This window comes from Fusarium keratoplasticum, chromosome 8, assembly GCF_025433545.1.
Source record: "Fusarium keratoplasticum isolate Fu6.1 chromosome 8, whole genome shotgun sequence".
Lineage (NCBI taxonomy): Eukaryota > Fungi > Ascomycota > Sordariomycetes > Hypocreales > Nectriaceae > Fusarium > Fusarium keratoplasticum.
Window position 1 is genome coordinate 2360157 of NC_070536.1, and position 27162 is coordinate 2387318.

Below are 27162 nucleotides of genomic sequence, written 5' to 3' on the forward strand. Positions count from 1 at the left end.
CACAGTGCAGTGACAACCGCTAAGAATTGAACTTTTTATCTTGGCAAAACATCCATTTCAACCAACAACCAACTGTCCTCTTCCAAATCATCCATCCATCCACACAGAAACACTATCCTCAGCTATCATGGGTATCCTGAATAATTACAGCTTGGGCACCAGACCCAACCTCATGCCGCCAACGACCTTCTCGTTCTCTCCCAGCGGGCACAGCTGGAAGAAGCGCTCGCGAGAGCATCGAACAAAAGCGCTGCGCTTGTGTGGAAGGTCGACAAACTTGTCCAACCCGAACCCGTGAATAAAGTCGTACATGACAACGGTCGTGTTTGTCTCCTTGGGTTCACCCACGACATACATGGTGCGCGGATCATCAAGGTACAGGTAGTGCATCAAGCTGCTCCACCACGCTGACACGCGATGCGGGCCACGGAAGCGCACATCGCCAACGAGAGAGTGGCGGCCGCGGTCAAAGTCACCAGCGTTGAAGTAGCCACCCAGGCGATCCTCCTGCAGAACATTTGGTCAGAAACGTGGAAGGCTTGGAAAAGGAGGGTGGGACATACCTTGGCCCAGTAGACCTCGAAGTAAGCAAAGTAGGTGTCTTCCCACTTAGCCAGGATGGCGACTTGGTGGGGGTCCTCATGGATATTACGCAGGTACTCGCGGTGCTGCTCGAGAGTGCCCGTCTCGTTCCAGCCCTGCGAAACACGGGGGTCGTTCTGCCATTCATGGAAAAGGCGCAGATGCTCGGCATCCTCGTAGTCGAGCGAAACCATGGAAAAGGTCTCGTTAAGATGGGGGATCCATCGGCTGTAGATGACCGCGCCCGGCGCGGGCTTGGCCGGCCGAATTGGGTGCCATGACTGCTGATATCGTTCAGGATCCTCAGGATCGCCGGCCGAGGCAATGGTTGTGGTGTTGTAGAAAGGTGTCAGAGGATATGATCCCAGAGGGTTCGACGCGGGCAGAGACGACGGCGACTCAGCAGGGCACCAAACCGGTCGGGGGCCAAATGGCGAACCAGCGCCCTGCCAGAATGTGCTTCGCAGGACAAGCACAAGGCTCTCGTCGGTCTTGCTGGAAGGCTGGCGCTTCTCCCGAGCCTTGAGAGGATGGTCAATGGCAAGCAGGACCGCGACAAGCTGCCGTCCCAAGACCGCGGCGTTGGCTCCTCGGAGCTCCAGGCGGAAAGACTCCACGGATGGCCTCAGCGTGAGGATTGTGTAAACGAGCAGCCAAGCCTGGCCCAAAGTCGGGGCCTCAGCGCCATCCCAATAAAAGGTGACGCCGGGCGAGCGACGAGCACGAGCCCAAGGGCTGTTGTTGGATTGAGAAGGAAGTTCGCTCGACTTGAGGTCAACCGGATCTGAGAAGACGAGCGAAGAGTTGTGGAGCTCAAAGGGGAGAGGTTTGGCGGTCGCAGAAGCTTTGTGAACGAGCTTGTAAACAGGCGTTTCGACACCGGAGGGAGCTGAGGCCTTTTCGATGGCATACTCGGTCTGGTATGGATGAGGCAGCTTGATGATGGCCTCGCCGGCCTTGACGGCAGAAAAAGTACCCGCTGGCGCTGACATTTTGGCAGGAATTAGAACATAGGGATTATCGAGACAAAGAAGCAAGGTCGGGAGAAGTGAAATAAAAGGATCCCGAGTGCCGAGAAGCTATTCGCAAAAGAAAAACCGGCCGTGGGAGAATTTCCGCACCTCGTCTGTCGCCAGACGCCACTTCGGGATGAGCTCAGTTCTTGGGGCTGTCAACTCCGCTTGCTTCCTGCACGGCGTGTGGATGCAGTAACCATTATCAATCCGATCCCCAGCTCCCAGGCCGTTGCTAGGCTAGCCGGCCGGTTGGACTAGACCTGGCCTAGACAGGGCACATGCTGCAGCAATACGCCTAGGTGCAGTTGCGAAACGGTAAAGGGCGTCAACGATGCAACAACGGTCGCCGCTCCAAGCACCGGCTAGTCGAGCCGTGTCTCTGGCTATCGAGTGCCGAAAGATCCCCTCCCGCAAGATGTGCAAACCAACAGCTCCGATCAGTTCTCCATCATCCGAGACCCCTACCGTGCCAAGGGCCAAGTACCTCATGAAGGCATTCGTCCTTGAGTTGAGGATATATCAACATCGACCAGACCTCAAGCACGGCCACACCAGACGGACGGACAACCTCGGGGCGGAAACATTGCCGGGTCACATGGGGCACACCCAGCAGCCAAGCACTTTCAGCGCTGCAAAAGCTCCAGGCGAAGCCGACTCTGGCGATTCGTACGGGGAAAAGGACCACCAAGGGCGCAAAGACACGAGATTGTACCCTTCGGTACCGGCCGGTGCATGGTGGCTTGCATGCTCTGCACCAGGGCGACTGCTTGGGTCACCAGCGTGGGCAAAAGCGGATCTGATAACTTAAAGGGGCCGGCATCCCCTGGCCAAGCCGAGCCAATATCGACACACCCCGGATGCAGGCCAGGCCGCCAGCCGGTTGTCGGAGATGGGATTGATTATCTAATCTCCCTGGAGATGTTCTCACCGCCTACCAAAACTAGAGGGATCTGATAAAACGCTCATCCACGCCGTCGAGGGATGCTATTCGTGGCAGCTACCTCCACCAGACCTTGGCCGAAGAATCGACCGGCGTCACGCTAATCCATCTTGGATCAGCTACCCGCTTGTCCAGGGCCAGCGACTTATTCCGCTTCAGGCAATTGATCTGATTTACATCACCTCATCGCTTGCAAGGTTGACAATGGCCAAGGTTCACAACTGCTACCAGAGGCCTCACATCGCACTAGTCCACTCTCTAGGGGCCCATGGTTCGTTGAGCGCCACTAGACACTTGGACGGCACGACGGCTTCGTGGGGGACGTGGGAGAGAATAGGAGGGTCCTTCTACGTAGTACATATTATCCACGCGTTCGCCTAAGCCGATGCTCGACGCCGGTAGTTCGTGGGACATGCTGTTGAAAAGAGACCGAGCTTCGGCGCCTTCACGGCGTTCCAACTGTCAGCGACATGTGCTTGCCGTCCTTCCCTAGTACAGTATTCCCATGCGCCAAGTTGGCTCTCGCAGAATTCTACTTGCTGATCAGCAGTGGGTTTTCATCATGGCCCCCATCATTCCTCGCTGTTCCCGAAGAGCCTCACCACCGGTGGCCAACAGCACATTACTGATTATCTGATAATATCATCGCTGACACTCTTGTAGGACTATAGGATCTGAAATTGCCCGAAGATCCGGGATTGGTGAAGTCCAGAGTTCGCTTGCAGCTATATGCCAATCCCTGAAGGAGACACTCGATCTGATGCCTTCCCATATCATCCCTCAATCCTTCATCATGACAACCTATGAGCCGTCATAGCCGATCAATTGAGTTCATGGAGGGCTGGCATTCCCGCCGTCTTATTCCCGACCCTCATGCGATGGACGAAAAAGGGTTTCATGCAGCTGATCAAACTCATCATGTCTGTTGGTTCAGGGTTTCTGATCCCTTTGGTGATCCCGCTTTTTCTGCCCACTCATTGCAACAGTTGCACCACGGCTATACGGGAGACGGCACCCCATCTCGACGCGAGTATGGGTTCCAGGAACTTCAGGTCCCGGCTGCCTGGCAAGCTCTCTATTAAGCAGTGATCATATTTTTTCTGGGTTAATCTGTTGGTATATATATTATTTGATAATCCTACCCAATCTCAATCTCTCCTCCTGTGTCTCACATTCCATGTGTCTCTAGTCCATTGCGACGCTGGCTCTTGACCATCTATTTTCTGCCTTGCTTCCCTCTAGTCTCTTGCCCTCCTTCATTGTTGTCTCAAGAGACAGATTCTCAATCATGGCCGAAGTGGCTGTAAAGTCGCCCGGCCACCCCGCCAGACGGCGATCAAGACGATGGTCACAACAAAGAAGCCAACCTCGACCACAGCGGCTTCGATACCGACGACACCGTCGATTCCAAGGCACAGGCTGGTGTGCAGAACATACAGGCCATGGCCAGCCTGTGGACTCGACCGGCTATCATCACGGCGTACATCTCCATCTGGGTCATCTACCTTATCGATTCCATGCAGCAGTCCAACTCGGGTGCTCTCAAGCCCTATGTTACCTAGGCATCCCAGTCTCACTCTCTCACGCCGACTGTTGACATTTTCAGCTCCATTATTGGTGGTGTCTTCAAGCTCACGCTGGCAAAGGTCCTCAATGTCTTTGGTCGCCCTCAGGGTTATCTCTTCTCCATCATCTTTCTCACAATGGGCCTAGTCATGATGGCCGGATGCAACGGTGTTAAGACGCATGCCGCAGCGCAGATCTTTTACTGGGTCGGATCAGTTTCGCCTCTTTACATTCACACTCGGTCGTCGATAGTTCAGCCCTACACGAGCTGTGCTTGGCATCCCCGGATTTTCGGTGGGATGTGGCTGCGCCTCCTTTCCAAGCCTCCAGGGAGTAACCCGATCGGGACTTGGGCCGATGTCTTTATCAATCTATCACTTTGACTCTTTACCTTGACTGACGATTGGTTAGATACAATGGCGTCGATTTTAGTCTCCATATCTTCATCGCAGATACATCTGCTCTCAAGAATCGAGTCTTAATGATCGCCTATGCTGCTTCTCCTTACATCATCACCACTTGGATCACGGGTTACATGACCACGGCCTTCCTCAAAGGACCTGGCTTCCGTTAGGGCTATGGCGTCTTTTGCATCGTTACGTCTGCCGTCACGTTGCCGCTCTTTGGTCTCTTCATGCACTACTACTACAAGGCCGAGCACATGGGATTGGTGCCCAAACGTAAGAGCAACCGAAAGTGGTGGGAGTCCATCTACCACTACGCCCGCGAATTCGACGCTGTCGGTACTGCGACGTTGGCTGTAGCGGTTGTCTCGGTGCTTGTTTGGCGTGACTATGATGTTAGGGAACGCAAACAGGTCAGGGGCCGTGTTATCTAAAAGAGGAAGGATCAATATGGTACTCGGTGTACCCGTATTGCGAGCATGGTGTTGAAAAGACAAAGTAAATAATAAGATTCAAAATCGCCAATTGTAATTATGTAGTCATGATGGTAGTTACTATCGTATGCACGGCCCATTTCACGTAGTTTTTCATCTCCCCATCATCATGATTAACCACGAGTAAATAAGTAATAAACAAATTGCTTGGCCTCATCTACATGTTAACATCTAAATACTTCTAAAGATTTCAGAGAGCATCACTACCCTGGAGCGACCCTTTTTTAGATATGAAATCAAACTCATGGGTTAATAAACAATCCCTATCAGGTTCTGATATAGGGTAGTTCGTCTAGGAAGACACCTTGAGCATGAAGAAATAGTGTACAAGTGTTTGTATTAGAGAATATTTATCGCACTAGTGTTGTCTTCTAACACATGACATCATAGTCATGGCGATAGTTGCATTTAAAGCTTACCAGTTATGGTTACATGAGAGGGTTAGGATCAAGCTCGTCCCCCTGCAAGTGCATCTGCAACCATTCAACAAGGCACTACCGTCCTCTGGACAATTATCAATTGATGGAATGTCATAACTTATTCATTGTCATACACGAAATACGCTCATCGTGACATAACAAAGTTCTACCCTATTGTATTCCACAACGCCGAACCCCTGAAAACCCTGTATTTCCAACCCTAGACCTTGGCCTCATCAGTCTTGCGTCCGCCGAGCTGCATGTAATTCCAGCAAACTGCGGATGTGTTAGTCGCCGGCCGTTGAAAAATTAAATCAGGTATTTAACTTACTTGTCCAGCCAAGATCATCCCTGAAGTAGGCCTGAGCAACATCCTCGCCCGAGATGGTGCCAGAGTCGGGGCTGGAGGCGACGGCCTTCTTGCCGACAGCCAGACCGATCACGGGAGGGAAGTGGTTAAGCTCATGGTACTTGGGAGCCTCGCCAGTTCGGTGGCTGACGATGTGCTGGTGGATGTTCTGCGCAGTGTAGTGGCCGTGGTGCATGGCACCACCGCAGCGCTTGATACCGGACCACTTGGCGATGTCACCAGCCGCAAAGTGGTACTCGTTGTTGGGAGTTCCATCCTCAAACTGCAGGCTGTAGGGAGAGGTTATTAGCTGTTCATGATATACTGTGATGGTCTCTACTTACTTGGGCTTGATCTTGACGTATCCCTCCTCATCAAGAGCCGCGGCGGGCAGGTACTTGGAGGTGGGGACACTCTTGGAGATGGCCATGATGACCTCGCTGGCAAACATCTTGTGGCCGTTGGTGAACTCAATCTCGTGCTTGTCGCTGCCATCGAGAGTCTCGACCTTCTTGGTGGAAGCCAGGCGGTGGTTCATGAGAACCTCGACGCCAGACTCGAGAAGGAGCTCAAGAGCAACGTCCTTGGTCTCGTCGGGAAGACCCTCAGAGGAGAGGAGCTTGTCCCGAGAGTGGACAAGGGTCACCTTGACGTGAGGCTTGACCATCTTGAGCTCGGCAGCCATCTCAATACCGACAGCACCTCCACCAACGACAACAACGCCATCCTTGGCGTGGTTGACAGCCTGGATGTGGTTCTCAGCCTCGAGCAGGTACTGCTTGCGGGTCAAGGACTGAGGAACGACAGGCCAGACACGTCGAAGGCCGGTGGCAGAGACAAGGTAGTCATACTGATGAGTGCTCTTCTCCTGGGTGAGGTAGGCTGAGACGGTGGCAGTCTTGGCGGTAAGGTCAACGTCGGTGACGGAGCCCTGGATGATCTTGATGCTCGGGGAGTCAAGGCCAGGAATGTCCGAGAACTTGACCCAGTTCTTCTTGGCGTACTCCGAATCGGCCAGGGCCAGAGGCGAGCCGATCAAGTGGTCTGCAGCATCACAGTCAGCGGTCCGGTCTCTTATACGATGCCGAGGCCTAGCTGAAAAGCGGAGACACGGACGAATGTTTACTCACAGTAGCCATCCCGCTCATCGACAATGGTAATCTCGATGTCAAAGTGAGGCAGGTTGGGGTGGTGGATGTAAGGCTCGGAGCTCATGCGGGGCGAGTATCCCTGGCTCAGATCGAGCAGATTGACAGCAGCAGAGAGGCCTGCATAGCAGCCGCCGAGAACGAGGACACGCACAGCGTGGGATGCTTCGGGGAGTGAGCCCATTGTGGTGGCGCTGGCAAAGGACTTGGGATGGTGGAATATGGGACGATTCTGGTATGCAAGCGGGGGACTGGACGCTACGGGAATGGCTCTTGCACGGAGCTGAAGCGTCGATTGTACGATGGCAGTTGGACGGGACGAGGTCCAGGCACGGGACGAAAAGGCTCGCGTGGTGTGAGTGCAAGCAGAAACGTGGGGGGCCGTCAGCAGTTGTTCCGAGAATCTGGTAGAGACTCGGGAGATGAACATGAGCTGAAAGATGGGGAAGATGGAGGAGGTTGAGGAAGGAAGAAGAAATAGTCGAGAGGGAGAGGAAAGACGGGAATATAGACGAGCGGAAATAAAAGCAAGGCCCCCCCCTCAACAAGTTTCCCCAAGAGTAAAAAGGCGACAGCGGCGGGATTGGTGACGCAGTGCGGCAGGGCGGTCTCTGCTACCGCTGGCTCGCTCGCACAGTACAATATTGACAGGCAAGCAGACAGGCTCTCCGAGACAGCGGACAGCGAGCGACCTTGGACCGAGAGGAAGGGGCGCCAATGTCGGATCAAGGGTGACCTGGCCTCGGAATTGGCCAGCAAACGACGAGCTTCACAGCTTCCCGTCTGCACAGCCCTCTTCCCCATCAGGATTCCATGACAAGCGGCCTACTCAGAGTACCCGGGACAGCGAGAATTGAGGAGCCGATGCGGGCCGGAGCCAGTCGGACAGAGGCATCGCCGTGGGGCGGGCTCCATGGCTCCTGGACGGCGCGGGCGTTGGGATTTGGTGATGCTCCCAATTGTGGAGTTAAAGTTATCAGATCCGTCCCAGGCGCCGCAAGCCCCTGGGGACGACCTCGGAGGGCCGGTACGTACCCGAGCACGTGCGCCCGTGCCAGCTCGCCATGACTGGAAGACAGAACGAATACGCAGCAGAATTGGGGCAGAATGACGAGACGCTGACTGAAAGGACTAGGATAAACGACCAAAAAAGCAAACAATCCCACCCGGGACTGTTTTGTTCCACCTGATCTGATTTTTCCATCCTTGCGAAGGAATGCTTGACTGCGACGGGAGGACAGTGTGCCATACCGTTATCTGATCGAAGGCCGGACCGACCAAGAGGACCGATCTACAGACTAGACCACGTATGTGCAATACTACCTTCTAGCGTGGATGCCATCATCCTGCTTTGTTCACGTGTATGGAAAGGAAGGAATCAAAAGGTTCTGTAGCCATTCCTTCAACCGCTTGCCAAGCGTTGACACCAAATGGGTCGACCGGAAAGCCCCAGTGCCGTAGGTGGTCCTGAGCCATTTTTGCAGCGTCACATTACATTGCACTTAGCAGGAAGCCCCCTTGGTCCTCTTTGGTAGAAAAAGGGATCCTTCCTACATCATTAGTGGTCATTGAAAACTTCCCATGCTCTTCTCTTCATTGCGATGCCGGCATTGAGTCCCGAAGTCGCTGTCCTGGGTCCTTCTCCCACAGTGTAATGCCGGCGAACCATGAAAAGAGGCGTTGGGATGCCGAGACTGATTCGGTGACCGATGGTCGGGCGAAGATCAGATAACTCAAGGGGGTGGCACAAACTTGGCAAACTCGCTGATTGATTGCCATCCCACGAGGAGACGAAATTTTTTATCTGATCCGAAAATCCTTGGCTAGCCCGCCTGTGCCCCTGGAGAAAGCCAATCCTGGCCAGGACGAGGATGAGGCCGGGCTTGAAGCCCTTGGAATGGCTCCACGCTGGGAAATTTGCGCCGCTCAGTGTTTTCCGTCATCATCGGCAGCAGCCAAGAAGGAGGCGACAAAGGGTCCATGCCGTCTGTCCGTCCGTCCAGGTCCAGAGGGGAAACCGGTATAGCGTACCCGTAGCACGGCTCCCGATGAGTTGTTAGGGATTGGAAAGTGGGTGCCCGGAGAAGGGGGCGTGTCCGTAGCGTAACCGGGCTCGGTCGGTGCGGAAGGAACATGCGAGGTACTTTCCTCGACATCTGAACATCCAACCTTTACCCTCGAGCACAACTCCACCACCACCTTCACCCTCTCCACGGACCATCTAAAGCAGACCATCCATGCTCATATCCGTGGCCCCCCCATGCTCGCCTGCCCTTCTTCTTGGCCAGGAGCACTCACTCGCATTCAATGTTCATCCCCTGTCAACCCCAATTTGGCTACTCGTCCACCAAGGGCTGAGCCGGCCATGGTCTTGATTCACAGAAACCCAAACCGAGTAAAGCCTCAACGGACCACACACCAGCACATGTCGTGTCGATGCTGCCAATCTGGTGGGGGGCCTCCTCCCCTCCTCGTCTAGTTCCGTCGGCTTGATACCCGTTAGAGATGCCAAGCTATGAACCAAAGGGACAACCAAGGACCCGTCAGTTCGTTATGCTTGTTTGACTCGGCGCATCAGAGGCTCTGCAGTCTCCGCCTCCGTCTCCGTCTCCGTCTACTTTACCTCTTCCTCCCTAGGATCATGCAGGGCCTGTTGTTAAAGCATGGTTCATCAGGTCGCGCCAAGATACAGTAAAGAACCGATCTGCGCGTCGTAGCCGAGTAGGATCTCTTTGGCTCATCACCATCACTACTGCCAGCGGCGCAGAATAATTTTCTACCTTCTGGTCTCTTGAGTTTTCACTTCTTTGTGCCTCTTTTACTGTTCGAAAGGGATCATGGTTTGGGAGTTGTCTATCTGAGCCTCGGAGCTTCATCTTACGATCACAAGCAACGCCTGGCCAAGATGGCTTCAGCTTCACCCGAGCAGCAGAGCAATGCTGCCGACAAGAACGAACCCTCCAACGAGACTCCCGCCGTCGCGCCTGTAGATGGTCCTAAGGACAATGTCGAGAATGTTACCGTGGATGATGCGCCAGCCAAAGACGTGACTACGAAGGACGCGCCGGCCCCTACCGAGAACGCAACCGAGGTAGTTAACACTGCCGCCATCGAGCACCAACCTACTCACTCGCCACGGCCGTCTACAAGATCATCATCTGTGTCGGCGACCTCTCAGACCCCTCCAGTGGAAAAGCGCAAGGTCAGTTTGAATATGGGGAAAGCACCTGGCCATCTGCTAAGACATCTTCTCGTAGGCCTTCCAGTCATTCTTTACCTACTTTCAGCTTCTCTTCTACGCCAAGCCGTCATGGATCGATGTAATTCTCCTCATTGTTGGCAGCATTGCCGCCATCGCCGCCGGTGCGCCCTTCCCTCTAATGGGTATCATCTTCGGTCAGGTCGTCAACGACCTCAACAAAGCTTCTTGCAGTAGCAGTGACATTGTGGGACAGCAGACGCCAGACGAGCTTCAGGATAGCATAAACAAGAAGGTCCTGCAGATCACCTACATCGGCATCGTGAGCTTCGCCCTCATCTACATCTACATTGTCAGCTGGTCCCTCTTCAGTCGTCGCCTTGAGGCTCGTCTTCGCGATCGCTATTTCATGAGCATTCTCTTGCAGGATGCTACCTTCTTCGACGAGAGACAAGCCGGCGAGATTTCATCCCGCCTCAACTCCGACATTCAAGCCATTCAGTCGGGCACCTCTGAAAAGGTTGGCATCTGCATGGCGTGCATATCCTTCTTCATTTCCTCCTACGTTGTTGCCTTCATCAAGAATTCTACATTGGCTGGCATGCTTGTTTCACTGGTACCGGCCTTTTTGCTACTTGGAGGCGTCGGTAGCTTCTTTACAGCCAAGTTCACGAGCGCCATGTCTGAGAGAATCGCATCGGCTTCCTCGATCGCCTCCGAGGTTCTGTCCAATATTCCTGTTGTCCAGGCGTTTGGCGCCGGTCCTCGTCTTGAAGCAATCTTTGCTGAGAGGATGAAGGGTGCTCGTAAGCAAGGCACTAACAAGGCCTTTGTTGCCGCTGTTCAGGCTGGAATGCTCTACTTCATTGCCTACTCCGCCAATGCTCTCTCTTTCTGGCAGGGTAGTAAGCAGGTTGCTAGAACAGTCGAGGGGAAGAGCGACATCTCGGTTGGTGATATCTATACCGTTATTCTGCTCTTAGTTGATGGTACGTGTTCTCTCTACCCGTTGTGAGCCCAGTTTACTGACATGTCTCTTAGCTTGTGTCATTCTTGGAGGTATCGCACCCCTGCTACCCATTATCGCTGGCGCAGTTGGAGCTTTCGAAAAGCTGCGACAGGACATGGACACTCCGGCAGCAATTGATGCTGGTTCCGAGAATGGCGAGAAGCTTGCTTTGATCGAAGGAACTGTGACATTCAAAGATGTCTCGTTCGCCTACATTTCTCGACCTCACCACAAGGTTCTGAAGAGCGTTTCGTTTGAATGCCCTGCCGGGAGGCATACAGCACTTGTTGGATTGTCTGGAAGCGGCAAGTCGACTGTCGCTGGTCTCACTTCTCGCATCTACGACCCCACAGAGGGAACAGTCTACCTGGATGGGCGCGATATCAAGGATATCAATGTCAAGAGCTTGAGAAGCCACATGAGCCTGGTTCAGCAAGAACCCTCTCTTCTGGACCGTTCGATCATCGAGAACATCGCCCTTGGTATCATGAACTCTCCTCAGCCTGACCATGAGCGGTTTAGGGCTACTATCCTGGGTACTGGTCTTGCTGAGTTGGCTGTTAAGCTGCGGAACGGCGAGGACCTCAAGACTGCTGCCCAGGGCTTCGGCCAGGATATGATCGATCTCGTTGACCGAGTACAGGAGGCTACTAAGCTAGCAGATGCAGCTGGCTTTGTTGAGAAGCTTGAGAATGGATACGGAACACAAGTCGGCACTGGTGGAAAGCTCGTGAGCGGTGGTCAGCGACAGCGACTTGCCCTTGCCCGCGCTTTGATTCGCGACCCCAAGATTCTCATTCTCGATGAGGCCACTGCTTCTTTGGACTCTGCTAGTGAGCGTCGAATCCAGACAGCCATCGAATCTATCGCCAAGAACAGAACCGTCATTGCCATCGCCCACCGCCTGTCAACCATCAAGAACGCCGACAACATCATCGTCATGAACAATGGCGATATCATCGAGCAAGGAAATCACCTGGAGCTCATGGCACTGAATGGCTCATATGCTAGCATGGTTCGTCTGCAGACTGTCGACTCGGAGGATGCAGGTTCCATCACTAGCACTGTTCGAGAGTCTAGTGATGGCATCTACTCGGAAAAGGAGACCATTGGCGACATCAAGGTCAAGGATGTGGAGAAGGAGGAGGTTGTCGAGACAAAGAAAGAGGAAGTCAAGGAACAGGAAACGGTCAAGGACAAAGACAAGGAGGCTGACCCTGACGGAGATGCCGCCTTGGATTCTAACAAGTCAGCCTGGGTCGTCATTAAGAGTATCAGTGGTATGGCACGACCATACATCCTCCATATCTTGATCTGCCTCCTGGCTGCCAGTATCGTCGGACTGACCTTTTCGTCTGCTGGTCTCATCTTTGGCTACACCATCGACAACGTCAGCCCCTGCAACACTGCCGATGACATCTTGTGGGCCGGCAAGTTCTTTGGAGGCATGTGGTTCCTGGTCGCCTGCGTGGAGCTGTTGGCCAACACTACGAGCTGGACTGGCTTCGGCATGGTTGCCGAGAAGTTGCTGTACAAGATCCGGGTTCTCTGCTTCCGGTCTCTGTATGAGCAAGATCTTGACTGGCACCAGTCCGAGGGACGTACCCCAACTGCCCTCATGTCGGTCATCACGACTGATGCTGCTGCCGTGGGTGGCTTCAGTGGCTCTATCATCGGTACCATCTTTTCCATCGTGGTCAACTTCCTCGTCGCAATCATTCTCTCGCACATCGTTGCTTGGAAGATTGCTATTGTGTGCCTGGTTGTCGTTCCTCTCCTTCTCGGCTCTGGTATCATGCAACTTCGATCGCTCTCCCAGTTCGAGCGTCGCCATGCCGGCGCCTTCTCTAGTGCTGTGGGCATCTCGGTGGAGGCTGTCAACTCCTTCAAGACCATCTCGTCGCTCTCTATCGAGCACGAGATCATGGAATCATACCGACGTGCGCTCAAGGGGCCCCGGAAGGAGATGACCTTTGCTTCTATGTATGCCAACTTGTGGCTTGCCATCGCAAACAGCACTGGTAACCTGATCTACGCCTTTGCATACTGGTGGGGATCGAACCGAATCACCAAGGGTGAGGCCACGCAGCGAGAGTTCTTCATCATTCTCATCTGTATGCTGGTCAGCGCACAGCTCTGGGGTCAAATGTTCAGTCTTGCCCCTGAGGTGTCTCGAGCCAGAGCTGCGGCATCGCGGATCCTGAGTTTGATCGATATTGGGTCTTCAAAGGATCAGGCTAAGAAGCGCAAGCTGACCCTGGCCGTTGAAGAGACGGAGAAGGATATCGAAGCACGGGCAGAGGCTCCTGTCAAGAGCGGTAGCACCATGGGCGCTACTATCGTCTTCAAGGACGTCAAGTTTGCGTACCCTGCTCGACCTCATATCCAAATTCTCACAGGAATGTCGTTCACTATCCAAGCAGGACAGTTTGTTGGTCTTGTTGGCCCTTCGGGTGCTGGCAAGTCAACCATCATGTCCCTGGTACAGCGCATGTATCGACCCTCGAGCGGAACTGTTGAGATCAACGGGGACGATATCTGCGCCCGCGAAGGCACCGAGTTTCGCCACGACATTGCTGTGGTGCCCCAGGACTGCGCTCTCTTTGATGGAACAATCCGATTCAACGTGGCACTGGGTGCTACGCCAGACCACCGCCCAACAGACGAGGAGATCCATGAAGCATGTAAGCTGGCCAACATTCACGACATGATCATGGAGCTGCCTGATGGCTACGAAACCGAGTGCGGACCAAACGGCTCACGGCTCTCGGGAGGACAGCGTCAGCGCCTAGCAATCGCGCGTGCTCTCGTGCGTAAGCCAAAGCTGCTCCTCCTCGATGAGAGCACAAGTGCGCTAGACGCCGAGAGCGAGCGTGCTCTGCAGGAAGGGTTGGAGCGTGTGGCACGTGGTATCACGGTCATCGCCATCACTCACAGATTGCATACGGTACGCAAGGCAGATGTCATCTTCATGGTGGAGGCTGGCAAGGTCGTTGAGAAGGGACGGCACGAGGAGCTTGTGGAGAGGAGCGAGACGTATCGCACGAATGCTCTGCAGCAGATGCTGGGCAGTTAGAGGATTTGCACTTTAGTTTCATAGAGTTGATGTGTCGAGGAGACAATTTGAGATACCAGCATATGTAATTTACCTACCTAGTCGAGATTGGACATTGTATAAGAGAAATAACAACTATACGAGACAAGCCTGATGTGTTGATAGTTTCATTCATGTCTGGTGTTTGTGGCATGTTCATGTTGGAGTAAGCTTTGGAGTCGGTGGTACTGTACAGAAGGTACCGTGCTATTCCCATGGATCGATCCTGGCCGCCCCCACGCCTCCAACTCGGCACCTGACCTTGGTCCTCTTTGGGAAGCATGTCTCAGTGTCTCAGCCGTGAGCCGTAGAGGCTGCACAGCATGGCGAAGCTGTCCTGTCAATTCAGGGGATTTGCCCACGGGGGCTATCATATGATAAATCTCGGACACCCTACAGGTTGTTACCGCCTTTTTAGCTCTTGCTGCTGGCCGTCCCCTGAACCGATATCAATACGAAGAAGCAATAAACAACCTCAGGAACAAGTCATGCACTTTGAATAGACACGGACACCTGAAGCATTCGCACAGGGTGAGTCGCATTCCAGGGTCTCGCTGTGGGTACGCCATGCAAGACTCGGTGTCCAGAACAAGCATCGACGTCAGTGTACATGGGTGCGAATCAGGCCCAGCCTATTACGAGCCAAGCGCAAGTACCTTTCCAGCAAGTACTGCGTACCCCTTGCTGTCTATCTGTCACTCTTCCAGTTTGTTCTGTTCTGGCGCTTTCAATCCTTCACGAGACGTGTCGTCACTGCTTTGCCTGCGCTGCAGCCAAGCCTCACTTCTTTTTGCCTGCAAAACTTGACTTGATACCGTTGTTGCAAGATCATCACGGTGCAGCAGAAGGATCAGGTCACAATCTAACATCTGCCAACGGGTTGCGACGCTACGGACCCAAGGGTGGGTGTTAGTGCTCTACACACTTTTTTTTCTGGGTACAGTACAGGCTACCATCGCCCACCTCAAGTCAAGGTTGCCCCCATCTCCATCTCCAACGGTAGAAGGTGGATATCATCCTAGGTTTGGCGGGCTTGGGTTTTGGCGCCGCGCCTGCTTGTTGGACAGACAGGACACTGGGCTGGACTGGACGCACAATTGCACCGAACTGGACCACATGCCGCTCGTCACAGGCACACAACCTCCGCCTCTTGTTCTTGATCCGTTGAAAAAGCCCTAACCTTCAACCCTTCTTCCTCTTCTCTTCTCCCTTGTTCTGCCCCTGGAGTCGCAACCATTCCTCCCCCATCCTCCCCCGACAATCCCTCCTCCGTACCCGGCGCTGTCCTTTCCGCCCTTCAGAGCCCGCGACCCGGCTTCAACGACAACGACAACGACAACCGACCGACACGAGGAGGGAGAGCCGTCTCCCTGCTAGACCACGACGACGAGACAGCCCCCGTGCTGCCACGCGACTACGACGGAGAGCAGTTTGAGCTCGTCGACTACCCACCCATCCAGGCTCGACACGACGCCGCTGATCGCGAATCCCGGAGACGGGCCAAACGAGACGACAAGCGCCGCTGGCTTGAAGAGCAGGACGAGATGAAGTTCTCTCACAGCATCCAATTCAATGCTGTTCCCGACTGGAGCAGCCACTACATTGCTTACAGCAATCTCAAGAAGCTGTACGTCAGCCCTCCCTTTGTTGCTTGCCGTCATGTCATCTCCAGACTAACACGATTGCCACCCGCAGAATCTACCAGCTCGAAAAGTCTGTCCACCAAGCCCGTGCTGGTGATGCCGAGTCGAGACCTCTCATAAACCACGAGGACCCAGAGGAGGTCTTCTCCAGGGCCCTCGACGTCGAGCTCGAAAAGATCTGCTCCTTCTACGTCTCCAAGGAAGGCGAGCTTCTTGAGGAGGCCGCCCAGCTCCTACGCGATGTAGGTGACGAAGCCGAATCCGCCATTGCCGATAATCGCTACATGCGACGCCTCTCCTCGTCGAGCCGCCGCGATGGTCGGAACGGCTTCCGATCCAGGAGTCCCCAGAGCCGCAGCTCCGACAACGAGGACAGCGGTAGCGACGAAGACGAGACGACCGGTTTGACGAGGCGAAGAAGCAGTGGAGCCCGCAGGAGGACGCTTCCTCACATAAAGCCACCTTCCAATGACCTCAATGCTTCAAGCGACTTTGGTCGTGCTGGAGCGCGGAGGCACAGCACCACGGCCGACGACTACGGTGATCAGTCGCTCATGTTCGCTTCTGGGCTGTTCTCGTCTGGTATCATGCTCAAGAAGCGCATCATCAGCCTCTACGTGTCGCTGTGTGAACTCAAGTCGTATATCCAGCTCAACCGCACCGGTTTCAGCAAGGTCCTCAAGAAGTTTGACAAGATTCTCGACAAGGAGCTCAAGACATCGTACCTCCAGGCCTATGTCGACTCTGCCTACCCCTTCAAGGATGAGACTAAGCGTGTCATTGAGGATAACATTGCCAAGATGGAGAAGGCGTACGCTGAGGTCGTCACTGGTGGAGACGAGCAGCTGGCCCGCAAGGACCTCCGCTCCCACCTTAGAGAGCACGTTGTTTGGGAGCGCAACACTGTGTGGAGAGATCTTATCGGCATTGAGCGTAGAGCTGAAGCTGCAGGACTGGGCCAGGCGCTTCTCGGCCAGGAGAGAGGCAACATCACTAGGAGATTGCAAGGTGATGAAGCGAAGGCCCCCATCAAGTCTCAGATCTCCACGCCTTTTGGCAGGATCACGGTGCCGCCGTGGCTGGCCAGCTCGTCCTTGTGGACTCTCATCATCTGTGTGACCATCTTCTTCCTTCTTCTTTTGCTCCCCATCATGGAGAAGGCTGAGCAGCAGAACTGCCTTGCCATGTTGGTGTTTGTCAGTTTGCTATGGGCCACCGAGGTAAGCTTGCATGACCGGTCTCGCCGCAAGTGGCAGTATGCTAACAGCTTTATAGACCATTCCTCTCTTTGTTACTTCACTACTGATTCCCTTCCTTTCTGTCGTCCTACGTGTTGTCCGCGATGAGACGCCCGGCAAGCCTCAGAGGCGTCTTGATTCCAAGCAAGCCACATCAGCCATCTTTGCTGCCATGTGGACGCCCGTTATTATGCTTCTTCTTGGTGGCTTCACTCTGGCTGCGGCTCTGTCAAAGTGCACCATCGACAAGCGATTGGCTACGTTGGTTCTTAGCAAGGCTGGCACTCAGCCTAGGACGGTCCTGATCGCCAACATGTTTGTGGCTGCTTTTGCATCTATGCTGATCAGCAATGTGGCTGCACCAGTCCTGTGCTATTCAATCATTGAGGTGAGTTACTGAGAGCATACCATGAGCAACAAGACTGACAGTGGACCAGCCTATGCTTCGAACTCTGCCATCTGATTCCAACATGTCCAAGGCGGTTATCATTGGCATTGCGCTCGCCTCCAACATTGGTGGCATGCTTTCTCCCATCGCGTCGCCCCAGAACGTGGTTGCTATGGGTATCATGCAACCTGCTCCTACATGGCTTCAATGGTTCTTCATCGTCATCCCCGTTGGCGCTGTTTCGATCGTCCTGATCTGGCTTCTTCTGCTTGTATCGTTCCAGCCCGGCAAGGGCACGACGATTGCCCCGATTCGACCGGTCAAGGAGAAGTTTACGGGTCTCCAGTGGTTTGTGACCATTGTCACCGTTGCTACTATTGCTTTGTGGTGCGCCAGCCACCAGCTTGAAGCCGAGTTTGGAGATATGGGAGTCATTGCCATCATCCCCATTGTGCTCTTCTTCGGAATTGGTATCCTGACAAAGGAGGACTTTAACAACTTCCCTTGGACCATCATCATCCTCGCTGCGGGAGGTCTGTCTCTGGGCAAGGCTGTCCGGTCGTCTGGTCTCCTACATACGCTTGCTGAGCTGGTTTCCCAGAAGGTGGAGGGCATGAGTCTGTACGGCGTGCTGGTTGTCTTCTCGGGACTGATCCTGGTCATCGCCACCTTCATCAGTCACACGGTGGCTGCCTTGATTTTCCTTCCGCTTGTGTTTGACGTTGGTGTCGCCATGGACCAGCCACACCCCAACCTGCTTGTCATGGGAGGCGTTCTCATGTGCAGTGCTGCCATGGGCTTGCCCACGAGTGGTTTCCCCAACATGAGTAAGTTTTCTTTGTGTGTTTTGAAAGTTGAACTCGATCTAACATGTTGTAGCTGCCATCATGAAGGAAGATCCCTTTGGCCAGCGGTATCTGCAGGTCAAGCATTTCATCAGCCGTGGTGTGCCAAGCAGTATCATGACTCTCATTGTAGTCGTGACCCTGGGATACGGAATTATGCAAGTTGCTGGACTTGATTAAGGAGAGAGAGACATTTGGAGGTGATTGTGGATGAGAGAATGAACATGAAGTTCCGGTTCGAGTTGATGGGGTTTTTTATGGCTCTGGCCATGATGGTTTCTACTGGCACCTGGAAGAATTACAATATTATCAAGCAAGTATAGACAAAGTGCGCGATAGACGAGTTGCATTTTGAAATGTAGACGAGCAGGAATTTATTTGTTGGAATTCAAGTCATTTTACAGTTGCCTGGTATGAGTGCGAACTTGCACTGTGCTACTGTGCAATGCAAGAAGCTCTGGCCATCCGTTGACGTCGATGTTCCCGCCGAGGGCGGCATGACCCTGCCCCAGATTCCGGCACCCAACAAATTCGCGATTGTCCAGGCGACAACACAACTGATACCAAGCATCTCTGTGTCCTTGTTCGGCTCTAGGGAACTCTGCACCTTTACTACTTGTCCTTCATCTGATGCGCCTCCTCTCCGGATAGCCATCACAGCTTCGAGCTGGCCGGCGCCATGCTCTCCGCCTTCACAGCCCGTCCCATCATCGAGCTGCGCCAGCGGGACAGGTCCAAGATCGAGACGATCCTCGCGTACGGTATGAGACTGTTCCGGGCTCCCAGTCTTGTCTCTTGGCAGACAATGGCTGTCGCTGCATGAGCTGTGATTGACCTGATCCTAGGTGACCGTGTTCTCGTCGGCCTTAACAGCGGCGCCCTCCGTGTCTACCGCCTCAACGAGCTCCCCGACCAACCTACCAACGGTTCCGCCGATAAAAATGCTGCCCCGGCTTCTCCCACGAACGGTGACGTTGCCCCTCTGAAGGTGCCCGCGGTGCCCGTGAAGCCCACCGATCTACTGCGTGAGGTAGAACGCTTCTCGACGCGCTCCATTGAGCAGCTAGCCATAATCAAGGAGGCAAACACGATCGTGTCGCTCTCAAACTATCACGTTTCGTTGTACGATCTGCAGACTTACGAGCTTGTCGAGACGCTGAGCCGGACCAAGAACGCGTCGTGTTTTGCGGTGACATCGAATATCGTCAAGGATCCGGACACGGGCATTCCCGAGATTATCAGCAGATTGGCGGTTGCGGTCAAGAGAAAGCTATTGCTATGGAGCTGGCACGAGAGCGAGCTGTCGGATGATGTTGGGGAGGTCATCTTGGCTGAATCGATCCGGTCTGTGACATGGGCGAGCGCAACGAAACTGGTGTGCGGCATGAACGGTGGATATGTCATGGTCAATGTCGTGACTCGCGAAGTGGAGGAGATTGTGAGCCCCGGGGCAGGCCCTGCAGCTGGACAGACGAGCCGCTTCGGTGCCATGAGTACTGCTGGAATGGGATATATGGGCTTGGGAGGATACATGCCCAAGCCGTTGGCGGCCAAGCTGGCAGAAGGGGAGATGCTGCTGGCCAAGGACATCAACACATTGTTCATTGATGATGACGGGAAGCCTTTGGAGAGAAGACAGATTCCTTGGCAGTCAGCTCCTGAGTCGATAGGGTACTCGTACCCCTATATCCTCGCATTACAAGCTCCGTCAAAGGGCTCACTCGAAGTCCGGAACCCGTCTACTCTTTCACTTATGCAAAATTTGGCTCTTCCAGGAGCGGCACAGCTTCACTTCCCTCCGCCTACAGTGAGCTTGGCCCATGCCGGCAAGGGCTTTCACATCTCGAGCGAGCGGTGCGTGTGGAAGATGGACGCGACAGACTATGATTCCCAAATCCAGGAGCTGGTGGATGGTGGCAAGTTTGATGAGGCTATTAGCATTCTCGAGATGCTTGAGGATGCTCTATTGAAGGACAAGACCCAGACGCTTCGGGAAGTCAAGATGCTCAAGGCCGAGATGCTGTTCAAGAAGAAGAGATATCGGCAGTCTATGGATCTCTTCAATGAGGACACCGTGCACGCGCCCCCTGAGCGAGTGCTCAAGATGTACCCTCCTCAAATTGCAGGAGAACTATCGGCATGGGCAGGCCGTGAGGAGGAAGAAAGGGAGGAAGAAGCCCCTGGATCTCCGAAGAAGACCAATGGGACACGGCCAAGCACTCCAGAGTCTGCTGAGCCACCTCACGAATCACCGTCCCCTGTAGCCAAAGGTGGCTTCGCTCGTTATCTTACCGGCAGCTACAGGAAACCTCAATCCGACACGGCGTCCATTATCTCAAAGAGGGAAACGCCTGATGCCGATGACACCGCGAGCGTCAAAGAGACGGAGTCAAATGAGGATAAGCCGCTGAAGGACAAGGATTTGATGAATGCTGTTCTGGAACTGAACAGCTACCTTGCAGGGACTCGTGCTCGACTTCAGAGAGTCATTGACCCCATTACTGGAAACCTGAAGCCCCGAAGCGAACGAAATGGCTCGTCAGAAGATGTGGCAGAGAAGTTCCTGAGGATGGGACTCGATGAGTCCGAAAAGAAGATGGAAGAGGAGTTACGGAATACTTTTCGATTGGTTGACACGACTCTGTTCCGTGCCTATATGTTCTCTCGACCAACTCTGGCAGGCTCACTGTTCCGAATTCCCAACTTCTGCGATCCTAACGTGGTCAACGAGAAACTTTTGGAACACAACCGCTATACAGAGCTGGTGGATTTCTTCTACGGCAAAAAGCTACATAAGGAGGCATTGGAGTTGCTGCGCAGATTCGGCTCTGCTGAAGAGCCAGATGAGGCCGCACCAACTCTTCATGGACCAGAGCGTACCATTCAGTATCTCAAGAACCTACCCCCGTCTGAAATCGACCTGATTTTGGAACATGCTGAGTGGACGCTCAAGGCCAGTCCTGATGAGGCGTTAGAGATCTTCATCGGCGACACAGAGAATGCAGAGACACTACCACGGGAGAAGGTCGTGGCGTTCCTACATGACGTGGACATGCAACTGGAGGGTCGATATCTGGAGCACATCATCAATGAGTTGGAGGATATGACGCCAGACCTTCACAACCGCCTGGTAGAGCTTTATGTCAAGAACTTGAAGCAGATGCAGAGGGGTGACGAATGGGATGCTTTGCTCGACCGGTTCATTACCTTTTTGAGGGAATCGAAGCAGGTTTACAGCCTAAGCAAAGCTTTTGGGCTGATTCCAAGAGATGGTGAGATATACCCCTATTACTGCTTGAGTGGTGGCTGTACTGACAACGACAGACCCAGCATTCTACGAGGCGCAGGCTGTAGTGCTGAGCAACATGGGCCAGCACAAGCAGGCCCTTGAGATTTATGTTTTCAAGATGAAGGATTACCAGAAAGCCGAAGAGTACGTCTTACAAGATGCCTTGTATTCTTTCACCAGCTAACATTTATAGCTACTGTAATCGAGTCAACTTGACTCAGGATACTACTCCATCGTCCCAGCCGAATGCAAGGGATGACGCAGGAGAGGATCCAGAAAACACAACACCATCCATTTACCACACGTTGTTGTCACTCTACCTGCAGCCATCGCCGCCAAACAAGCCCAACCTTGAACCAGCACTGGACCTCCTTTCCAAGCATGGATCTCGTCTCCCAGCAAAGTCAACACTGGGACTCATCCCTGACGACCTCCCTGTACGATCACTTGAATCCTACTTTCGAGGCCGCATCCGTTCAGCCAACAGCCTCGTGAACGAAGCAAGGATCGTGGCGGGACTGCGCCAAGCTGAGGGAATCTCCATCGCAGCGCGACTGCACCTGGGTGACGACGTTCAGGGCGGCCAGGGCGGACGCAACAGGCACGTATCAATAACAGATGAGCGGCACTGCTTCGTCTGCCACAAGAAGCTCGGGGGCGGCATGCGCATCGGCGGAAGCGTGGTGGCGGTATTGCCGGACAACACCGTGGTACACTATGGATGCCTGAACCAGGCAACGGGGAACAAGGTCGATAGATCGCGGGCGCCAAGCTGGGGAAGGGGATTCTAGAAAGTCGTTTTTTGTGTCTGGGAGTTTTTTCTTTGTTTTCGACTTGGGTCGTTTAGGAGATGTGCAGCTCGACTCCACGGTCGAGTGGTGTTGATGAGCATTTGCATGGGTTGGATCGGTGGCAGCCAGTATGATATTTCTTTGCAATACCCCTCGTAAATAAACACATGTTGTCGTTGACATTGGCGTGTGTGTCTTGGTCTTTAAGTCTCAGTCCTCCTCCTCTTGCACCTCCTCGCCGTAATTCTCCTCCTCTTTCGCCTCGGCGGCGGCGTCTCGTGCCTTGTCTTGCTCCATTCGAGCTGTGAGCTCCTTGTTTATCGTGGCCTGGGTGTCTGCGATCGAGGCGCGGAGGGCTTCGAGGTAGGACGTCTTGTCGGAGGTGGAGGGGGAGGAGGAGATGGCGGGGAGGGTGTGGGAGACGGTGAAGGGCTCGCTGAGAGGGGAGGAGTAGTCTGCGGTGAGAGCTGGCTGCGACATGTTGGCTGCTTAATTGATAAGGCGTAATCCAAACTTGAGTGGTCAATTTCTAGTGATGGATGTTAAAGTGGTGTTGGAGATTTTGGAGCTGTTGGCGCGGGGTTTATCGAGGGACGCCACATTTTGACATCCATGCACCCCAGGATAAGGTAAGATACGGACCAAACATGGGGCTCAGCTCTCACCGTTAACGACACTTCAACCTCAGCTCTCTCCCTTTTCTCCCTTGCAATCGATAAACATCGACCATCAGCGTCGCACAAACATCTACAGCCTCACAGATCGTCTACAAAGTCCATATCTCTCGCAGGCCCCCCTTCGAAACGGCCGAATCCACCTACAGCCCTGTCTGCCCATGATGAAGATGTAACAACGGACCCCGTCGTCGCATAAACAACAATGCAACCCTCACGCTCTCAGCCCCGCGGGCCAGGAAGCTTCTCCCCCCTATCCAACTCTTCCGCCCAGCCCTCGACATCCTCACGACCTGCTGCTGGCCTGCGCCGCGTCGACGCCTCGGACGACGAGGAGGCCACCCCTCGCCCTTCCATCACGATACCCAAGTCCAGGCAGCCTCAGGGACAGCCCGCCTCCCCAGCGACCCCCATATACCAGCAGTTCGCTGCGAGCTCGAGCAGCGCGAGCCTCGGACATCACAACTTTTCCCGACCGGCGGGGACGCGGGCCGTTACCCAGGGGTCTCCGGCGACGCTGGTCAAGGGACACTCGCGAAAGCACTCGGCTACGCAGGGCTCCTTTGAGCCAACGCTACCGTCCATGAGCACGTCGAATCTGTCGTCGCATATCGGCATGACACACCACGGTGGTCCATCCTCTCTCTCGGCCTCCGCGGCGGCCGCTGCAGCTGCGGCTGCCTCTGCGTCCAACGCTGGCATGTCGGCGAGCCAGATAGCGGCGCAGGCCGCAGTCATGTCGCATCAGAACCACTCGCGGCAGCGCTCGCAGACGGTCCCCTTTCCCGGCGACCCGAACGACGGGGTCCGAAGGGGCAGCGGGGGTAAAGGCCCGACGAGCCCACCGATGCTGAGCCTGACCGAGGCCAGCGCCCCACGAGACAGCGGCTTTGGGAACCACGGGGGACACGTCGGAGGCGCTCACTCGTCTGCCGCTGCTACGGCCGCGGCCAACGTCGTGTTCCCGCGGTCGGGGCATAGCTCCCCGCGAGGGCCGCACTCGGTGTCGCCTCAGCCGTACTCGCAGCCTCCACCTCCGCCGCCTGCGTCCGAGAAGCCACTCAAGACGGAGAAGTCAAAGGTCAAGCTGTTTTCGCGCCCTGGAAAGATTAGCACCAAGGGCGAGACGAAGGACAAGCCGCTGCCCAGTCCTGGAAAGATTGGTTCTGCTCTGTCTGCTCTACAGCGTGGGAACTTTAGTACGAGCAGTCTGGTCGACCCAAGCAATCAGTCTATCTACAACCTCAACAATTCGTCTTCAGCTACTATTCGGCCAATTGAGACTCCTACTGAAGAGAAGGGAAAGGAGAAGGAGAAGAAGCACCACTTCCTCTCCCGGCAGAAACACAAGCTCAAGGATGAGTATCATCTACCGCTCTCCTCGGCAGCCAGCAACTCTCTACCCACGGATCCAAATGCGCCCAATCCCCTTTACAACTTCAACATCCCCCCGAGCCCCGGACCCAACTCTTCCGGGTTCGTCAAGACCAAAAAGGACAAGAAGCTCGCCGAGCGATCCGACAGCCGCCTGGAGAGCGAGTCGAGCTTCAACCTACAGAGCGAATGGCCTGGGCCGAGCAGTCTGCCGTCGCAGTCGAGCATCTACGACCCCGTGGATCCCGGCAAGCTCGGGCTTCACCACCACATGTCCGCCGACGACGCGTGGCCGTACCTCAAGGCCAAGCTGCTGGTCATCTTTGAGGGCGAGGACCTACGTCTTCCCGTGGAGGACTTCAACAGGGTGGTGCAGGTGCATATCCAGTGGTGTATGCATAGACGCTCACCCAATACCATGCTGGAGGACCTGCGTGATCTGCTAGCCACGGGGTTTTCGTCCCTTGACCGGACACTACGGAATACGCCCGAGGATCGTTTCATCCCGACACTGGTGGAGCTCTGGATGTTTACCTTTACGTCCATCCTGCCGTACATGCAGGCCGTATTCCTCCCGCTAGACCTTGAAGTCTCGGGGTGCGGTACTCTCATGACCGGAGAGCAGGCCCGAGACTTCTGGGGCGGTGCCCTGGCGTCATCGGCCTCGTCGGACAAGCCTGCCCGCGTGGCTCCGGCCTCGGCGGTTCTCGACGTGAGGAGGCTGGTCCTCATCGCTTACAGAGATATCGTCATTCTACCACGCTATGAGACGCTCAAGACCATCTTCTCTCGGCTCTCTCTAGAGTTTCTCCCCTCGTCCCTGGCCAACATGGCCCTGTCGTCACCCCCTCCCGAGGCCGCTCTCTCCACGTCTCCCTCCGAGTCCCTCAACTCCATGGCCCGCCCCGGCACCGCCATGTCCCTCGACCCCTCAGTCGCCTCGTACAATTCCACCAGCACGACGCTCCTTGGTGAGGGCTCGGCAGGGGGGCGCAGCCGCGCCATCAGCAACGTCAGCTTCGGTAGCCACGCCAGCGATGGCGTCCTCCGGCCATTTACACCCTCGGGCGGGATGCCTCCCCCTCCGTCGCTGGGCAGCCTGCGCGAGCGGGAGCAGAATGTTGAGGACTCTAAGCACGTGACCGACATGGTCGGCCGGATGCTGCAGTGCATGAGCGTACTGTCCGGGGTGTCTGCCGGGGATGCGGACGATGACGGGAACGAAAAGGTCGTAGAGTTGTGCAAGATGCTCAAGTTGAACTGGCTTGGAAGGGGACGGACGGGAAGGAACAGAAGAGGAATTGTTGGTGGCAGGGTTAGGAGGGAGGACTTGAGAGATGAGGTACGCGTTGCTTAGAAAGTGACGACGGCCTCTGAAGAGCAGTTGAAGCGTGCCCGTCAAAGGTGGATATGGATATAGTTGCTAAGGCGTTGGGATACGACATGTTGAAATGAACAAGACCGAGATGATACACATACACCAATCCATATCTAGAAATCATTGGGCTACCTTCATCGAGATCATCAACGGGACATGAAGCGGACCGTCAAGCATCCAGTGAGAAACAAGGATTTAACGTCCAGGGAACCAGTCACATCAGTTTTCACGAGTGGAGGCAAGTTTAAGATTGACATAAAATTTCATTGTATACTACAGACAGTGCAACTCGAAGTGGACCTATTCTTTTGTTTTGTTAGCTTCGACTCTGGAAAGGTTGTCAAGAGCAACAGCAAAAAACATCGACTTTGATCAGACATCCAAGGAAGAATAAACCTTCATTTGTCCCAAAAAAGGCTCGATCGGGACTCAAGTGGAAACTGCGAATGTGTATGGAAATTTCATCATGCAAATTGTCGTGTTGTTTGTGCTGTTGCAAAGAAAGAGTAAAGAACTTACATTGTCCGTTGAGAGGAAGCTCAGTGAGCTGTCGTGGTTAGTCGCGAAAGGTTGATGTTGGTAGCAAGTGAAAAATCTGCGCAGTCTTGTTAGCAAAGCTGCAAAAGCACGTTTCTGCCATCATGAGAAAAGTGTGGTGTGTAGTCAGACAAAGATACTGGCAAGTAACAGGCCTAGGGCCCGAACAGAACTGAATTTCTTCATGGTCGATTCGGTTGGGAAAAGAAGACTTGTTTACAAGTGTCATCATTCAGATGGAGGGGGAAAAGGAGGGCGGCGACGCAGGAGAAAGGGGGAAGTGTGGTCTTACCATCAAGGCTGCATGAAAAAAATCAAGCCATCCCTCAGATTGACCACCGATATTGCAACCAAAACACGCAGAAAGATCGCTCGTCAACGAAGCTGTCCAAATCAAAACAGCTGCTCCGGGGAAACCGTTGCTGTGCGATTTTGCGTGTGGTGCTCACGGATGGTCAGAGAGAAGGCGGCTTTGTCGAAAGTGAAAGGATTGTTGTTGGAAAGAATGAATTCGAGGTTCGCGACGAACGAAGATATTGCCTAACAGTGCGGCGAAAATTTTCGTTTCTCGGCACTGTGTCTCCGCACGTGACCGGTGATCTAGCCCTAAATGCTCTAGCGGCGGAAGCCAAGCAGGTCTTTAATGCCGGGGCCGCGATAGATGCATGGAACAAATTTGTCGCTGACCTTATCTACGGGGCAATTACCTAAGGTCTTCTGGCAAACAAAGGAGGCAGTTAATTGCGGCCACGTGACGACCGGAGAGTTTTTGACAATTATTCTTT

General features: G+C 54.3%; 6 protein-coding genes and 1 pseudogene across 7 annotated transcripts, besides 1 other annotated feature; 4 read left to right on the forward strand and 3 right to left on the reverse strand.

Moving 5' to 3' along the window:
- Positions 1-144: 144 nt before the first annotated feature.
- Positions 145-1574, reverse strand: NCS57_01053400 (AlcB domain-containing protein; the record flags this gene model as incomplete). Its single annotated transcript, XM_053060279.1, has 2 exons — positions 145-507; positions 564-1574. 2 exons carry the CDS (start codon positions 1572-1574, stop codon positions 145-147), a joined length of 1374 nt encoding a protein of 457 aa, XP_052910673.1.
- Positions 1575-5641: 4067 nt separating this feature from the next.
- On the reverse strand, positions 5642-7348 carry NCS57_01053500 (Pyr-redox-2 domain-containing protein; the record flags this gene model as incomplete). The annotated part of the gene is made up of 4 exons (XM_053060280.1): positions 5642-5697; positions 5753-6060; positions 6115-6814; positions 6901-7348. The coding sequence occupies 4 exons, from the start codon at positions 7346-7348 to the stop codon at positions 5642-5644; spliced, it is 1512 nt and encodes a 503-aa protein (XP_052910674.1).
- Positions 7349-9823: 2475 nt separating this feature from the next.
- Positions 9824-14202, forward strand: NCS57_01053600 (uncharacterized protein; the record flags this gene model as incomplete). The annotated part of the gene is made up of 3 exons (XM_053060281.1): positions 9824-10120; positions 10176-11106; positions 11159-14202. The coding sequence occupies 3 exons, from the start codon at positions 9824-9826 to the stop codon at positions 14200-14202; spliced, it is 4272 nt and encodes a 1423-aa protein (XP_052910675.1).
- A 1193-nt stretch (positions 14203-15395) lies between these two features.
- On the forward strand, positions 15396-18514 carry NCS57_01053700 (annotated as a pseudogene). The gene is made up of 5 exons: positions 15396-15847; positions 15916-17083; positions 17139-17489; positions 17539-18316; positions 18369-18514.
- Positions 15396-18514: a sequence feature.
- A 499-nt stretch (positions 18515-19013) lies between these two features.
- On the forward strand, positions 19014-22414 carry NCS57_01053800 (CNH domain-containing protein; the record flags this gene model as incomplete). Its single annotated transcript, XM_053060282.1, has 4 exons — positions 19014-19095; positions 19180-21606; positions 21659-21767; positions 21817-22414. The coding sequence occupies 4 exons, from the start codon at positions 19014-19016 to the stop codon at positions 22412-22414; spliced, it is 3216 nt and encodes a 1071-aa protein (XP_052910676.1).
- A 210-nt stretch (positions 22415-22624) lies between these two features.
- On the reverse strand, positions 22625-23251 carry NCS57_01053900 (EKC/KEOPS complex subunit GON7; the record flags this gene model as incomplete). Its single annotated transcript, XM_053060283.1, has 2 exons — positions 22625-22899; positions 23236-23251. 2 exons carry the CDS (start codon positions 23249-23251, stop codon positions 22625-22627), a joined length of 291 nt encoding a protein of 96 aa, XP_052910677.1.
- Positions 23252-23293: 42 nt separating this feature from the next.
- On the forward strand, positions 23294-25819 carry NCS57_01054000 (uncharacterized protein; the record flags this gene model as incomplete). Its single annotated transcript, XM_053060284.1, has 1 exon — positions 23294-25819. The coding sequence occupies one exon, from the start codon at positions 23294-23296 to the stop codon at positions 25817-25819; it is 2526 nt and encodes an 841-aa protein (XP_052910678.1).
- Positions 25820-27162: the final 1343 nt, after the last annotated feature.